The sequence below is a fragment of the Botryllus schlosseri genome, chromosome 4 (assembly GCF_051294905.1).
Source record: "Botryllus schlosseri isolate E-star chromosome 4, Bs_hap1, whole genome shotgun sequence".
Classification (NCBI taxonomy): Eukaryota; Metazoa; Chordata; class Ascidiacea; order Stolidobranchia; family Styelidae; genus Botryllus; species Botryllus schlosseri.
Window position 1 is genome coordinate 18,050,290 of NC_137239.1, and position 18,616 is coordinate 18,068,905.

An 18,616-nucleotide genomic window follows, 5' to 3' on the forward strand; every position below is an offset into this window, starting at 1 on the left:
AAGAAAGGCCACACAAATTATCATAGATGGCTACGAGAGGAAAGCAAATGGAGGAACTGCTCGAACACTTGATTGGAGAATCAGAGAAACGCGAAAAACAAAGGGAAGATGAGTTGAAGAGATTGGAAGATCACCACAAAGAGGTGTTGCAGCGCATTGCATCTCTTTTGGGGCAACTTAAGATTAACTCGGAACGTTCGGAGAAAACATCCAGTCACGTGTCTCCGAATAAACCACCAAGACTTGAGGCAGATATTGACATAAAAGACTTTCGAGGGTGGGAGCAATTATGGGTGGATTATGCAACAGTTATGAGACTAACGAGTTTACCGAACGGCGAACAAGTATCCCACCTTAAAGGATTCTTTCCCCAAAAATTACTGGACACACTTATCCACGTAATTTATCCACAATACTCCGAACAAACCGATCTAACGGTCAAAGATATTTTAGAACGAATCTATAAATACTTAAGAGATCAGCGGAATGTTGCTCTTGATAGAGTGGAGTTTGAAGAACGCAAACAACGAGCTGGCGAAAGCTTTGACTCATTTTATATGGATCTGAGGAAGATTGCCAATAATTCCGAACTTTGCAAGCATTGTTTTGAAACGCGTTTGACAACACGCATTATTTCAGGCGTCATATCAGGAGAAGTGAGGAAACGTCTGATGCAAACCAAATCCTTTCCCAGTTTGAAGGAAGCTGTGGACATATGTCGGAGTATGGAATCGGCATCCATAGGTGACCAAGCCTTGGCGACTGCAAGTTCAGAATGGAATGGGCATACTGTGAGCAAAGTCATAAGGAGCAGGAAACAAGCGAGCAAAGAGGCGAACACATGTCGGAATTGTGGGCTACCTCATGCAGAAGCTGCTAGATGCCCAGCAGAAGAGGCAATATGCTTTTCTTGTAGAAAGAGTGGACATTTCTCTCGAATGTGTCAAGCAACAACCTTGCCGAAGAATATGGTGATAACATGCTGCAATCTATCGGGGAGTGTCGTTGGAAGAGCACCACCATCGGTATTCATTACTGTATATGATGTTCGAGATCGTAATTTGGGACGGCATGCCGTGTTGCCTGACAGTGGAGCGGGAATTTCAATCGCGTGCGAAGAGTGGATCATGTCGATCGGATTGAAACGTGCTGATTATTCCAAGCCGCCTTGCGACGCTGTCCTCGCTGCAAATTTGCAACCGATGAAATGCGTAGGATATGTTGTGTTGAAGATTGAATACGGCGGTAGAAAGGTGACTCTCGAAGTTCTCATCTGTAATGATTGCGAAGGAGCGATGCTTGCGTGGTATGTTTGCAAGGAGCTGGGAATTCTTCCGGCAAATTATCCGTCTCCATTACCTATTGCGAAACAAGTAGTTACCGATAAACGAGACATGTTACACGAGGTTATCGGTGATATACCTACAGAAGCGGACATGGCTGAGATCTGTCGAATCGAGCAACGTATATTCCAGCATTTTGAAGACGTTTTTTCAAACGATGTCAAGCTGTCGCCTATGACGGGTGCTGATATGAAGATACGTGTCAAAGAAAATTTTGAAGCCTATGCCATACACGTTGCACGGGCGGTTCCGTTTCCTCAAAGGGAAGATGCGAAAAAACTTATCGACGAGATGATAGTCAAGGGTATTATTGAACCGGTCACCTCGCCCGCAGAGTGGTGCCATCCGATGGTACCGGTGCAGAAACCCGGTGGAGGTATACGTTTATGTGTTGACTTGACCAAATTGAACAAGTTCGTGAAACGTCCGGGATACCCTTTGGTGACAGCAAAGGAAGCTGTCGCGCAGATACCGAACAACACGAAGTACGTGAGCACGTTTGATGCAACACACGGATACTGGCAGCTCCCGCTAGAGAAGGACTCTCAATTGCTCACTACGTTCATGACTCCTTGGGGAAAATTCAAATTTCTGCGCGCACCAATGGGCTTAGTTTCAACGGGAGATGAATACTGTCGCAGAGGGGACGAAGCACTGAGAGGGCTCCAGGACGTCGCAAAAGTCGTTGACGATATTCTCGTTCATTCCGATGACTTCAAGTCACACGTCCATCGAGTATGGAGTTTTCTGCAGCGGTGTCGTGAAAATAAAATAACGCTGAACCGTAAAAAGACAAGATTCGCAAAAAGCGAAGTCAAATTTGTTGGATTCATTATATCCAAGGACGGAATATATGTAGATCCTGATAAAGTGAAGGCGATTACAGAATTTCCCGCTCCAACCAACATCACAGAATAACGTAGCTTCATGGGAATGGTGAATCAATTGGGGGAATTTTCGAAGGAGATAAGCACAGTGGCAGAGCCTCTTCGCTGTCTACTCAAAACGAGAAATGAATTCATCTGGTCAAGCGTACAGGCCGACGCATTTCGGAAGACGAAAGCAGCATTGACTAATACACACACCTGTATTAGCAACATTCGATCCGAAGTTGCCCGCGAGTTTGCAAACAGATGCATCCAGGACAAGAGGTTTGGGATACGCTCTATTACAGTTGCATGGTGACACATGGAGACTGGTTCAATGCGGCTCCCGGTTTCTAAGTGAGACAGAATCGCGATATGCAATGGTAGAGCTGGAACTTCTTGCAGTTGTATGGGCAGCACGCAAATGCAAACTATTTCTGACAGGATTGCAGCATTTTGAAGTGGTCGTCGACCATCAGCCGCTAGTTTCCATTCTAAATGCTCAAACGTTGGATTCCATCGAGAACCCACGACTTCAGCGACTGAAAGAGAAGTTATCTGCATTTGTATTTACGACGTCATGGAGGAAAGGAAAACTTCATGCCATTCCTGATGCATTGTCAAGAGCGCCAGTGCAAGACCTAACAAGAGAGGATCAAGCAGCGGAAAGAGACGACGCCGCTTGCATGGCATGCCATCTCACCATCAAGAGCCAAATTTTCAGAAGCGAGCAAGCGGGTGGATCGTTGAACGCACTGGAAGACCCGGTCTTATCGCGCATGAGACAAGTTGCACTCGCTGACAATAATTATCAGTCTTTAATCGAGATTATCCGAAAGGGGTTCCCTGCTAAATGCGAAAACGCACCTACTGCCGTGCAGCCGTATTGGAAGATTCGGAATGATCTAAGTATAGACGATGGCTTGGTTCTATACAATGCACGAATTGTAGTCCCATGTGGATTTAAAGGAGAAGCGCTTGCACGATTGCATGATGCTCATCAAGGCATAGTCAGAATGAAGAGGCGGGCGAGACAAACTTTATACTGGCCAGGGATGAGCACTGACATAGAGAATGTGGTACAGTCATGTGGGAGATGCCAGGAATATTTGCCAAGTTTACCAAAAGAACCAATGGAAATTGAGCCATCTCCTGGCAGAGTTTTCGAAGATGTCTCAACCGACCTCTTTTCATATTGCGGAAAGAAATACCTCGTATACACCGATAGGTACTCCGGTTGGCCGAGCATCTGTGAATGGGACAAGGATCCAACCTCTCGTCAGGTAATCAGAGTAATTCGCAAATTCTTTTCCGACACAGGTGTTCCAGTGCGTTTACGAAGCGACGGAGGACCGCAATTCTCTTCGAATGACTTCAGAAAATTCATGGACCGATGGGATGTTAATCATGTTGTATCGAGGCCGCATTACGCGCAATCAAATGGTCTTGCGGAGGCTGCCGTTAAGTCCATGAAATATCTTTTGGCTAAAACGTCGCCCAATGGGGATATTTTTTCAGATTCATTTCAGCGAGGTTTGCTAGAGTGGAGAAACACGCCAAGAGTGGACGGACGTTCTCCGGCACAAGTTCTTTTCGGACGCCCACTTCGCACCTGTTTACCGGCACATCACAAGCTGTTTGCACCATTGTGGCATAAACTAGCTCGAGATTGTGATTCCAAAGCAGCGGCTGTGAGGACATACAATGAGGATCATTATAACAGAGATGCACATCCGTTGTCGCCATTCAAAATAGGAACTTCCGTTCGAATTCAAAACCCGATCACCAAACGTTGGCATCATCGCGGTATCATTGTTGCCATTGGTAAGTTTCGGGATTACTTGGTTAAACTGAGCAGCGGGCGGATATGGTGGCGAAATCGACGATTTCTGAGAATAGATCACGTTTCGCCAACCACAGAGGAGGGAGAGAAGTGGGAGATGGATGCTAACCACAATCAACCACGTCGAAGTTCGCGCAATCGACGATGCCCTGAACGTTATATCCCGGGGTGAACGTACAGTACGCTTCGGATGAAAGAGGGGAGATGATGTGTATCGTGATTGGACATTATTATTACTTGATTACAATTACTGAATTGTGTTGTACTGCGTCGAGTAAACGACGATAGTCATTCGTTTTCTGTTGCCCTGCACGTCAGGACCTTCTGTTATGTTCGCATGAATAAAGTCTTAAGTTAGTACATTACATGTATAGGTTACAAAACCACGGTACATAAATTTTCTTGACTTCGAAGGAACGCATTTCCGGATCAGTTTATACGGTAGTTTTCCGTCCACGTACTAACATTAATAAATAGATTTTATAGTCTAAATTCCAAGGAATTTTTCGCGGGTCGCATAATGCCCAGGTCTGCTACGTTATTCGATAAGCTGGCTGGATGTGAAGAGTTGGTTTGTTACCGTTCGCACGTGAGCGTGATGTAGTAACTCCGTGCGCGTAGTATATGGTAAATTGATGTAAGTATCTACACAGTGTCAGCTCGGAGAATACTGTAACAAGTCCACAGGTACGACCAAAGACGACATACCTTGATATCCGTCACCGAGAGACTCGAAAGAGGCCCTTGCCTCCGAGAATATATATCTGGATCTTTGAGTTCGTTCACAGTCGATTCCTAAAAGGTAGCTGATCGTTAAGTAGAAGTAACTCAGATTAACTAGTTTACGATATAAAAACCAAATATTGTACTCAGGGCTTTGGAGCCGGAGCCGGAGCCGGAGCCCCGGAGCCGTGCATTTTCACCGGAGCTGGAGCCGGAGCCGGATCTCTACATAAAATCCAGCTGGAGCCGGAGCCGGAGCTGGAGCGCGTTATTTGAGGAGTGGCTCCGGCTCCGACGTATTTCATAAGATGCTATTATATATGCAACAACCACATCTGCTTATTTATCATAATTGAACAGCAGGCCTGAATTTTAATGTTGTGCACAGCAATGGCATAGAGTAAAGTACGTTCTAGTGCAACTATGATGTTATCGACAATTGCAAGTATTCATTATGACGTGACAAGCCGGCACGGTACCTATGTCTTCGTTACTACATCGGATGTTACTGATGGCTGATACACTCTAGATTACTCTAGATAACTACTGTGTAACCTATGGGTAGATTAGTGATCTATATAGACCAGGAATCGCCAACCTTTTCGGCTAAAGGGGAATATGCAATTGACGAACGAGGGCGCGGTCCACTAGCCGCGCCAAGCGGGTAAAATTTTCAAAGTTTATGAATAAACTAGGTCAATAATATTAATACTTGAGTATATTGCGGGTCTGTTGTATACCGCGCGCTAGACTCAGTTTACAAGGACACGACTATTCGGCGTCTGGCCACATCGATATCGAAGGTCTCCGATAATATGCAACAATCATTTTGTGCCTACATTTCACCGTCGGCGATCTTTATGCGAGCGCAAACGCGAAAAGACTTTCTCCCGTAATTACGAATACAGTTAGACTCAATCGGGTAAATTAGGCGTTTTTTTCATACTCAGTAGGGGGTAGTGGCTACCAAGCTAGAAATCGTGGGACAATTAAACACGCGAAGCGTGAATAAAAATTTCATAACTACTTTAGTTTATTGTAATGTACGACGATTTACTGAAAATGTGACTGGACCCTGGATCTGTCAATGCGTCGGAACTTATATTTTAGTCATCAGCATCCCAAGTATCGCAGCCAGACTTGTAATATTTGTTGGCATTGCAAGTTTACAATCTGAGCAATTCATTTTCGATAATATAATAGGAAATTACCTCGCGGGCCACGCAAAACCCGGTCGCTGGCCACATTTGACCCGCGGGTTGGCCACCCCTGACATAGACAGGCGCATTCGATAATTTCAGAGCCGGAGCCGGAGCTGGAGCCGGAGCAGTGATAATAATGCGGCTCCGGAGCTGGAGCCGGAGCTAATGTATGAAAGAAGAAAGCGCCGGAGCTGGAGCAGTTTATATTTTCGGCTGCTCCAAAGCCCTGATTGTACTTCATGTCTGCGATACCAATGTATGTAATTCGGTCATAATCATGATGCGCCTTGGTTTACCACACATGTGAGTGCTTCCCAGGCTATGGTATGGTATGGAAGTACGTTATGGTGTGGTATCTAAAACAAATCTCGGTATGGAATATGGAAATGTGTAAGTATATGGAATGGTATGGAAATTTTCAAGTATGGTTTGGAAGTCTTTGTCCATACTCTTCAATACTTTGGGAGAAGGACGACAATTATCCTACCTCTGATTTCTCAAATTGATTGCATACCTCATAAGTCATTCACTGTCAGCATCTTCATATCTCAAATTGCGATTCATAACTCACCCACCCGGGTCGACATCTATTTGAAGACAACAAAGTTGTGCAACGCGCATATGAAGGAAAATAATATTAGTGATAATTATTTCACTCTGAATATCATAATAAAGCGAGTCCGATTCGACCGCTGTCGCGATACAACTTACATTCTGCTTATCGTAACTTCAACTCAGTAAATTACGAAGAAGAGATTTAAAATCGTAGACCTTGAGAATGTAGCAGTTAGATCTGTATCAACTCGGGAATACTTCGCTGCGTTTTGGTCGGATGATCATCGCGCAATATCTATTTGACATAACCATCATTATATTTCAAAAAATATGTAGCTTGTCTCGGAGCGACGCTACACAACACCCGGCCTCCAGCACGCATTGTATGGTAACTTCATGAAATCTGGTTATCTCTGATAGAAGAATGGACACCCTGATGTTGGTTATAATGACGCTAATGAGTATGACCCACGGTGACTGCGAAATTGGTCCAATTGGACATTTGATCCGCTGTCGCTAAATCCCTAATGGGTCAATACATTTGTTTTATGTAATTTTGTAGATGCTAGTACTGCTAGCAGTGCGCTACCTCGCTAGATTTACATGTCATGAGCTTCTGTTCTGATTCCCGAACAGAACCGTTTGCATATATTTTACGTTTTGTCTTCGATGGTTAGGCAACCTACATAGTCCAAGAACTGGATAGACGACAGATTTTTTTTTTAATTTTTGGCCGGGGCGGGATCGGAGTAGATTCATACTTTCGCAAAGAATGCTGGAGCCGGATCGGTGTCGGATTTGTACTTTTTCTGAAAAGGTCGGAGTAATAGGAAGTAGTGTGCAGTGCAGAACTTATCCCGAGCCGGGTATGGGTATTGGCGGAATATTTCACCTAAATATATGTGCGTGCTTCAACGTACCTTTGAAGAAGGAGCAGTTGATGATATCCTCGCACGTGGGACGATTCTGTGGTTTCGCTCGGAGAGTTGCTTTAAGCAATTTCTCCAACTCTGAACTATTTTCAATGTATCCTGCAGCTTGAATTTCGAACAAGTCAGGTTTTCTTTTCCTTATGTTGTAGCTCCAATCACATGGATCGGCGCCATAGGGATGTTTCCCCAACGTGAACATATTGAAGACTATCAAACCGTACGAAAACACGTCAGATTTACACGGGCTGATCGAAGTTCCACCGTACAACTCTGGAGCTTTATAACCCCCTGTGTCCGTTACGCGAACGATTGACTTCGATTGACCATCTTTGATACCCTTGGAGTAGCCAAAATTGGATATCTTGACATAGTAACCGTTACTCGAAAGAAGAACATTAGCAGGATTCAGATTACCGTGCACAAAACCATTTTTGTGAATAAAAATCAGACCAGATACCAGTTGCTTGGCGTAGCCAGAGAATAACACGAAGGACGGTCCAACAAGCTCTTCGATATATTCTTGCAAACTTTTGCTGCAAAGCTCCATAACGATATACCTTTCTTTAAGAGCACCTGGGCATAGACCGGAATATATGATATTGACAATATTATGGTGGTCTCCCAAGTCCAAAAGTCGCTTGATCTCTGTTTCAGCCCTCTTTGAAGCAGGTACTACTTTAATTGCTACGTCTTTCATTTCTCCTCTCTTATTGCTGTCCTTCCCATGAACGTGCACTTGTTTACCACGATATACCCTTATTTCGTCGCGAAGAGGATTCTCACAAATATGGAATCCTGCATCAAGATATCGATATCCTGGAACAAAAGAACAATAACTGACCAGTCTGAGTTGTCTTTATTTACGCCTATCCCTAGCCAGACAGCACTCGTATAGCCTAAAGGCCTAGCCCAGTGGTTCCCAACCTTTTTCGGTGTCAGGGCCAAATTTAGAATTTCAGAGTACGGTTGGAGCCACCGCACGAATACCCTCCTTAGGTATAGCAAAAATTATAAAGTAGGGTAACCATACGTTCTCTTTTAAAGGGACTTGTGTTCTCTTTTTGATTTTTTTCAAAGTGTCCTTGGAGGACGCCCAAATGTCCTTTTTTTAGCTTTTGTCCTATTTTTGAGCATTTTGGTCAAATATAGGGCAAAATCGACGGAGATACAGTAAATCATCACTGAAGTGATGACCTTTTTTGTAGTCAACCGACCGCGTAGTGGTGAAATTTATCATTTTGTCAGGATTTTTCACCAGTTTTTCAAGTCTGAAAATTTTGAATAAGTGTCCGCTTTTTAGATTTCCAAAATATGATGACCCTATTATAAAGAATCAAAGCAATGCCGAATGACTGATTAACCTATTGCAGCTTTATAGAATTTATGACTGCTTTAGATCAATAAAAAGTCCACAAAGCAGAGTAAAATCGAGAAGAACTAGACAGCGTCTGCCGGGTTTTGCCTTAACTATAGATTTCTAACATACGGATTGATGCACAGTACCTGACACACGGTTTAAACGGCGAGAGGCCTACTGCTGAGCCCGGTAAAAGCAGCATATTTGGTTGTCCTATAACTGAGCCGAACAGCCAAATTTAATATGTCCAAGATGTCTGGATTCAAGCGAAACCAAGTGTTGCACTGATGCAGAAATACAAATTTAAATATGGCAAAGGCAATGAAGCGAACCCAAAATAGTCATCAAAATATTAAAATTGGCATTGCTCCGAACAATCACTCGATGCCATTGGCCATTGTTATGGTTATTGTGTTGCCGCGCTCCGATTGTTCAGAACGATCGACCTTCGACGGCTATTTTGGAGTAGTTTTATTGACCTGGCGAGATTTCGACTCGTATTTTTGGAATCAGTGCTGCACTAACTTTCGATAAAGACCGGACGTATCAAATTATTCGGACGCTTGGGTCGCGAGTTATAGGACTACCAATCATGCTGCTTTTAACCGGCTCAGCAGCAGGCCTGTGGAGTCGGAGTCGGAGTCGGGGGAGTCGGAGTCGGAGTCTGGGTAATTTTCGCTTGATGGAGTCGGAGTCGTGAAAACTATAATAGCTGGAGTCGGATTCGGAATCGGAGTCGAGGGTGAAATACTGACTGGAGTCGGAGTCGGAGTTTGTGAGAATGACCCTGACTTCGACTCCGAATCCAACTTCTCTATCATGAAAACATTTGCTTTCAAATAATTTTCGAAATATTCTTTATGTACCCCCAATCACTATTATTAATAACCATACAGATCAGGTACGGCCAGCCCGTGGCACGCAGGCCAAATTTGGCACACGAGAAGGTTACGTGTGGCATGCAAGGTAATTCTCGAAATTATTTATGACATCAGGTACAATTGCAAGGCCAACCCAAATTTGATTAGCATGACACCTCGAAATTTGATGATGACTAAAACAACAGTTCTGACGCATTGACGTATCCAGGGGCCAGCCACATTTATCCCAGATATTCGTATATGACCATAAAGTAGAATATTTCATAGCAGATTTATTTGACTTGAAATTTTTCTCGGTACTTCGCATGATTCATTGTCACTAGATTTCTTGCATTCAGTATTTGAGGCCACTTCTGAAAATTAAACACATATTATTCACAGAAATGAGTCTAACTATATTCGCAATTAGGAGATAACGTGTCGTCCAATATGCTGCTTCGCTTGTGCACTCGCAGCGAGATCGTCGACAAAACATTTACACAAAATGATAGAGGCATGTTCACTGATACCGTCGATTTTGCTATGTCTAAACGTCGAATAATCCTGTCCTTGCCAAATCAGCCCAATGGTATACAGATGCGACCCCCAATGTATGTTAGCAACGCATTTATTGATATAATTCAGTCATTATCTTGCAAAAAAATTTCACCCCTCGTGCGACCAGGGCCTGATTGCGCGCTGCACAGTTGCGTGACATATTTTTATCAATTTTAGAGCGTAATAATATAAGTCTTGTTTGCAATGTTACCTAATTCGGATCGCTCCTATCGGACGACTAAAAAAAGGCTATCAACACTCCAGTTGCCCGCGCAATGGTTCGTCAATCTCATGTGTCCCTTTGGCCGAAAAAGTTGCCCACCCCTGATATAGACAAAATTAGACATTAGTTGAAAATTACAACTCAGACGCACAGGGGAAGAAAATCGCAATACGCATTTTCGCGATGCAGTCAAAAATGATGCAATTTTTTGGAATTATACCATGATACGGTGACAGAGCAAATGCATCAGCTGGTTTTGTAAAATTGTAAAAATGATGTAAATATGACCAAACTTGACAAAATTAACAATATTTGTAGTGTAGCTTAGCAGTTTGGGTCGAAAGACTGCAAGACCCAATCCTTGAATACTTGATTAAGTATATGTAAACTAGACATAGGCTATGGTCTTTGACTACTTGACTAAATTCCATTTATGACCAATGTCTGTTAGTAGTAAGAGTGTTGTGTGCTTGCAACCAGGATAGTGTGCAATGACAAAATTAGTAAGTTCAATCTCTTTATTAGTTGCTGTCAGTAGTATAGTCGATCGGTCGCATGACGCAATGGGGTTCTTATGGGCGGGGTGGCACGGTGCCGAGAAACTCGTGGTGGCACGGTGACCCTTATCTCTTATGGGTGCGGTGACACGGTGCCATTGTGTCTTATGGCTGTGGTGGCATGGTTACCTTTTCGGGTATAGGCTGCGGCGGCACGGTGCCGTGAAAACTCGTGGTGGCATGGTTACCTTTTCGGGTATAGGCTGCGGCGGCACGGTGCCGTGAAAACTCGTGGCGGCATGGTTACCTTTTCAGGTATAGGCGCGGTGACATGGTGACCTTTCAGGTAGAGATGATTTGACTAACGTTGTGGGTATAGGCGGCGGCGGCGGCACGGTGTTGAATATGTATTAGGTATAGTAAATAGTCACGTGATTGACTCTTAGTTAATGTGTATACCTCAAATTATTATATATGACGAATTTGAAGTAATCCCAACGTTTACGGTGAGTGCGACTTTAATATATCGTTATTCTTATGGGTGCGGCGATGATTCGTACTCTCAGGTATAGACTGCGTTGACATGTCGTAATTTCAGTAAAAAGGTGTGAAATATTTGTAAAATCCTACGAGCGCTCACAAGATAACACGCCAGACATAGCCATCTCTCATGGTTTGATGTTACAAAGGTAGGAATTACGCACAAGGTAATATTTCCGCAATAAGTTTGTCACAGAGCCGTCGCACAATATCCGCGTTCACAAACTAACACTCCAAAAAGGTGTGAAATATTGGTAAAATCCCGCGATCGCTCACAAGATAATACCTAAGACATAACCATCGCTCGCGACTCGCTGTTACATACATGCCGCTCGTTGACAATGTAATATTTTGGTAATTGGTTTGCCACAGAGCCGGCGTAGACGGTGATTCAAATATCAACAATAGCCGCGTTCACAAACCAACACTTCAAAAACGTGTGAAATAGGTTACAAATCCCACGATCGCTCACAAGATAACACCAAAGACATCACCATTTCTCGCGTCTTGTCATTACATACATCCCAATCGCTACAGTGTAATGTGTCGATGGTTGTTACTATCAAGTAATAAGTAATGAATAACAGTACCAGCGCAGACCGTGATTCGAAAACCAACAATTTGACACTTGCCCGCGATCGCTATATGTTTCATGCCTCTCGAATAGTGGCTGACTTTAGTTGCGTGATAAGATCCATGAAAATATTCAATCAATGTGTTAGTTTGTCAACTTGAAATGTAACTCACTACACAAATCAAGTTGAATCGTATTTGAATGTATTGACTCGACCCAACTCAAATCCTTTGACAAATCCTATTAACGCAATCTGTTGAATCGAACGTAACCTGAATATTACTGACACCAACATTCACCCACATCGGATCATTCACACATTCCACGCCGCTGTTTTAACAGTTATAGAATCAATACCAAATATCTCTAACCCGATAATATTCAATCATTTTGGTAATTTACCAACTTTAAATCCATTCGCGGATGTACTAAAGGTAAATCCAGATAATCCAAAATGAAATATTTGGACTTTGACATAGTCTGAATTGAAATAGATTGACAAACATGACTAACAACTTTCAACCCAGTCATATTTAGAGATTATACACACATTGATTCGAAACAAGTAATGAAACATTACAACTCTATTCGCGATCCGGCTTTTCAATTGTCAAAGCGACATTTTAACATCTTACCATACTCAAAAGAATTATTCACAACATTAACAAGTGTTAAAAATCTAGTTTTCACTTACTTGATTATATCACTACAACTCACAAACTTGAATTAATTCATCCTGGTTGTATTCATATGACCGATAATTTTTTATTCAACTGTAAAGGTCGTTACTATTCTGTAAAACAATGTATTTACTAATCGGTCCATATACGACTTGACATAAACCTATTACATTTTGAATACACGATATTTGAATGTCTGAACAATAACTGAGAAATAATTATCACAAGTGAATCCATATACGACAGCGTAAAAGATATTGGAATGTCAGCAACTCTTCACGGTCGTAGTTACTACCACATTAACTAATTTACCCGACCAACTCGTCATGATCATTCCTGAAATCAACACAAACATGCCCCTGTCTTCAGTTACCACAAAACAGCATCAAGTTTTAAATCCACTTGTAGCTGACGGATTATTTGATTGCATCGATAGAGAATATTATTGAACTCGTCGGTATTGTTACTACAACAAATTTTCGCTTACACCGACTGCGAAAGTTAATATCGAATGGTAAGTCTTGACCGCATATTTGTTGAACACAGACATGACAAAGAACATTACCGAGATTTTATAAACTAGTCATATTACTTTTCACATCTATCAATATCAGAATACAAGTAATCAAACTTTTTGTTAAATGTAACATAGCACTTTTGGAATCGGATTCGTTATAGTCATACAAATTGTATTAAACCCAACACCAAAACAAAAGGACTTTTAAGTTCATTGAAATCAAATCATTCGTCTTCGACTTGCACTTTATTAGATTGCACGCAACAATTCGTTACGAATGAGCTGTAACCAAAGTTAAGAATTCTTTGTGTCCACAGATATAGAAGATGAATATAGCTAACACAATCACGAATCGACGTTTCAGAGTATTTCACGGATGTAATAAAATTGTTAGTGTCGCCTATCTAAAAGTATGCATGCGTTCGATTTCCATACCGACTGTTGCGATGTTTAGGATTCGCTTACAATGACCAAGAGTGAGGATTTAACATCAATGTCGTTACTGGTGGTATTCACATCAGAGAATCGAAACATTACACAGTGTGAAAATATATCTTTGATATCAAAGCACTATCCCAAGTACACGATTAATACTCAACTCCGTTCACACTTTCTATAGAACGTGCTAAATGTAAAATATCACGAGGTTGCACTCCAACACTTTGATCATTACAAAAGTAAATTGAATATGTTTGCTCGATGCATTCAATTCAACTAGAAATGTCTAGTGCACAACAATCGTAATATTAAGGAAGTACTTGCTACACTCTAATTCACTAAACGTGTTTTTGCATTGTTGTTCATTTGTAGCATTGATTGTTTTTGAACCCTCAAATAATAATTTCCGACATGAAACCAAGCCGCTGAAAGTCGTTACCAACACAAAGAAACACTTTGTACGATGTTTGCCAAATGTGTCCTATATGGTTAGGTGTACTAGAATTATTTGTGTAACACATACACCGACAATGTAATCGAAAATTTTTCCGTTGTCATTCGCTAAAGTAAATGTCATCACAATACTCTATCACTAAAGACGTTACTTGTATGTGATTGAATCACCGATAATTAACTCACTAAACCGAACTCCAAAGAAATTTTACTCGCTCGACGGCTATGAAACAGCGTCGCTTAATCGGTCTATATCGTTTTTCTAAAGGTAAATCATATCCATCCAATAGAAAACAATTTTCACTAGCTTGGTAATGAAACCGAAGTCTTCATTCAATATTTTGTTTGTGTCAAATACTTTGCAATAAACACACTGGAGTGGTCGAGCTTTACATCAGCAGACTGTAATCTGTAAATCAAGCTTACATCCTACTTGTAACTGTATCGTTTACCTAACCGAGTTGTATGCACAGTTTGATGTTTTTTGTTATTTGGTAATTGCTGAATATACTACTTCGAAATACTCCCTTGAACGTAATTTCCATCATCGTAATAATCGAAGTACATTTGTGTCGAATTCGTAACAACCGACTATGACATGATAAATTTTTGACAAGTTATGCTTGGAAGATTGGTTGTATATCACGAAAAATAATTACCGCTCATATTCATACGGTTATCCATTGTTCGGTATTTTCAAACGAGTAAAATTTACTACTTGAGTTACTCCGCTTAATGCAAATGTAAACACAACCGTCTTTCAACATCGCAAAGACATCGATACAAAGTATACAATCAAACGCAACAAGTTTACTTTTGTAGGTTGTGTATGATTATCCTGCATAACTCATTTCTTACCAAAGCCATATGAAATATATTCATGTTACACGAAAATATTCCCATGCTACAAACCTATACAATGATTGGTGTTGCTTTCAAAATGTTTCGATACCTCAAGAACTTTATTGTCTCAATGGATGTTCATGTATCTTAATAATCAAATAGTTCAACACAGAACTAATACGAACAGAAACATCAGAGTTGTTTACACAAAAGTTTGTATGTGTACAGTATGTGAATACCGTGTGTAAGCCCAGCACAATTGTGGACGAGTTTAGTTAACACAATTTACGACACCGAGGTCGCGTCATCTTTCGTAAGACAACAAACCAAGGCTTCAGGATATGTCCATGTCATAGCAATGAATCAGCTACTCCAACAACAGAGTGCATATGTTTTCTAGTTACGGTGCTTACATCTTACACACAAATCAATCTACTTTGCTAACGAAAAGTGGTGAGTCATCATATGGTTATCCTCACTAGTAAAACATACTATCATACAAAATGGTCGTTATAGTTTGCACACCAACGGTACATCGTACAAGTAACAAGTCTCGAGAATCCAGTTATTCAAAAAACGTGAAAGTATTTCTACACCAAGTCGTTATGTTGACGAAAGCGTATATTGTAATATCATGATCGATTTGCATTCGTTGGTCACAAACTGTCACTACTCTAAATAATTCTTTTTCACTCAAACACAAAAGCATACTTGTCGCCAATCGTTTTCATCAAGTACGAGTTCAAGAAACTTACTACGACATGAATTTTTATTGTTTATGTTGTGTAAATAGGTAATAATTAATTCAAGTAACACTATATCAACATCATCGAGTTGTGCTAATAGATTTACATGCGGTCTTGTGGTTTTCATCGGGACATACAGCACTAACTAACTGTAGACTCCTCTCTGTTGTACAGCTACTCGGTAATCGAAATGCATTAACATGTAAACAACGATCTTGTTTCGTCACACCAAAAATATGTTCACTGTCGCGATACTCTGCACAAGACGTACATAGCCTTTTCACACTCGTAATAGTATACCAACGTCAAGCAATAACGTTTAACAAGACCAACGACACTGAACCCACGACGTTTACCTATGTAAAATTACCACTTTCACTTGCCAGTCCATCGTTTACCTGACTAAACATATTATTTTCCTTTGGAGATCTGACGTTTACCCAGAGTAAGAAACCATTTTCACTTGTAAATATTTTTTTTTCCTTGGCCAACAAACCTTTTTTCACTTGGAAATATATTTTTTCTCTGGTTAACAAACCTTTTTCACTTGGGAATATATTTTTTCTCTGGGTAACAAACCTTTTTCACTTGGAAATATATTTTTCCCTGGGTAACAAACCTTTTTTCCCTGAGCAACAAACCATTCTCACTTGGTGGTCGACCGTTACCTGACTAAAATACCATTTTCCTTTGGAGATCCGGCGTTTACCCAGTGTAACAATACATTTTCACTTGGACAAATACTTTTACCTAGAGTAACTAATCATTTTCTCCTGGGTAACAATCCCTTTTCGTCTGGAAACTATCATTTAACTGAGTACCAATACCGTTTTCACTTGGAAATACATTTTTTCCCTGGGTAACAATACCATTTTCGTTTTGAAAACTGACAACCACACCGGTCAATTTGATATTTTTGTATATTGTTACAACAAACAGTGACGGAAATATACACAGACAACCGGTTTCAGAGTATACCCCATCGGTCGTATCACATCAATATCATCGGTTAACCACATACAATATGCTCTTGTACACCGAAATGCATGTTTTGGAAAATTGGACAATATGCCTCGATAGTTCTGTGATGTCCGGGTTCGTGCTTTGGATTTTCCAGAGTCAAAATGTCTGAATAAAACACCTCCTCGACGACGGTTGGTATGTGGATAACGGTGTTCGGAAAACGGTTGGATTTATGTCACCCATCACGATAACAACTCCAGGTCGAGTTTTCCTCCCGCATGTTTACTATATTGTGTCTTTATTGGTCAATGTATGTCTCGACATTCAGTTTGAAATCGGAAATGATAAAGTATGTAACCGGATCCGGATATCAACTCTGAATCGATAAACCAATGAACAAAGTAAACATGTCACACCCTGTGTTTCCACGAAAAAATACCATCCAGACATACATCGCGCTTGTTTGCCCACACCAGTATACGCGCAAATGGAGATGTGTGACATTGCATGCAATGTGTTGGTATACAAACATCGATCCACAGACATTATCATAGCTGGTAGTTTTGATGTAGATCGAATGTCACCCGATAACAATACCAATAAGCCACATTGCAATGACTCTGAGTTCGCGCTATTACATCGATATTTCGACACCGTTCACTGGTTTAGTCGATGGTTTTATCGCGTTGTAACATTACAAGACCCTATCTCCAGACAGACCACCCAGATCAATTGGATACATCGGTCAATATCCAGCGTGTTGTCGAGACCGAAGGTTTCTGCTGAGGCTACAGCGTTTGACCAATGTGAACTATCGATGTACGGTGCTCGAAATGATTGCGATCAGTCTTTCGCTAAATCACGATGCATGGATGTCGCTACTCCCACATAACGACTCCAGATAAATATCGCGAACAGTGATTCTGCAAATCTCGGACTGATACTGTGATCCAATAAGGTGTGTTTCTGTGAAGACTGCAATCGTACACCACAAATAGAACACGACCTCGTGATTTCACACACAATCATAAAACACGCCATCTTGAGGGTCCCATTCGTCCAGCCACATTTCGAAACGGTTATCATTTCCACCGACGCTTCTTGTCTGTGTCGTAACACTATGGTGCTGGGACTTGAAAAAACGACGGATTGTGAAACGGATTGACATGATCTTCGATATGACCAACAGAATCGACGTCAATAGCCTTGTGACGATGTCGTTTCAAAATGTTACCGATATGACGAGCGCAACCTCGATCTCTTGCGGTGATGACCGTTTCGAAATGTGGCTGGACGAATGGGACCCTCAAGATGGCGTGTTTTATGATTGTGTGTGAAATCACGAGGTCGTGTTCTATTTGTGGTGTACGATTGCAGTCTTCACAGAAACACACCTTATTGGATCACAGTATCAGTCCGAGATTTGCAGAATCACTGTTCGCGATATTTATCTGGAGTCGTTATGTGGGAGTAGCGACATCCATGCATCGTGATTTAGCGAAAGACTGATCGCAATCATTTCGAGCACCGTACATCGATAGTTCACATTGGTCAAACGCTGTAGCCTCAGCAGAAACCTTCGGTCTCGACAACACGCTGGATATTGACCGATGTATCCAATTGATCTGGGTGGTCTGTCTGGAGATAGGGTCTTGTAATGTTACAACGCGATAAAACCATCGACTAAACCAGTGAACGGTGTCGAAATATCGATGTAATAGCGCGAACTCAGAGTCATTGCAATGTGGCTTATTGGTATTGTTATCGGGTGACATTCGATCTACATCAAAACTACCAGCTATGATAATGTCTGTGGATCGATGTTTGTATACCAACACATTGCATGCAATGTCACACATCTCCATTTGCGCGTATACTGGTGTGGGCAAACAAGCGCGATGTA

General features: G+C 41.5%; 3 protein-coding genes across 4 annotated transcripts in view; 1 reads left to right on the top strand and 2 right to left on the bottom strand.

Annotated features, from left to right (window-relative positions):
* The window catches only part of LOC145437212 (ficolin-2-like), a 145,187-nt gene that overhangs the window by 24,141 nt on the left and 102,430 nt on the right, over nt 1-18,616 (bottom strand). The gene's annotated exons all lie outside the window — the stretch shown is intronic.
* LOC145438009 (uncharacterized) lies at nt 27-2,261 on the top strand. The gene has a single exon (XM_080315371.1). The coding sequence runs from the start codon at nt 27-29 to the stop codon at nt 2,259-2,261; it is 2,235 nt and encodes a 744-aa protein (XP_080171497.1).
* LOC145438010 (sperm motility kinase 3A-like) lies at nt 7,421-8,161 on the bottom strand. Its single transcript, XM_080315372.1, has one exon. The coding sequence runs from the start codon at nt 8,159-8,161 to the stop codon at nt 7,421-7,423; it is 741 nt and encodes a 246-aa protein (XP_080171498.1).

Excerpts from the sequence above, each read along its gene's own strand:
- LOC145438009 (XM_080315371.1), top strand. The coding sequence starts at position 27 with ATGGCTACGAGAGGAAAGCAAATGGAGGAACTGCTCGAACACTTGATT.
- LOC145438010 (XM_080315372.1), bottom strand. The coding sequence starts at position 8,161 with ATGAAAGACGTAGCAATTAAAGTAGTACCTGCTTCAAAGAGGGCTGAA.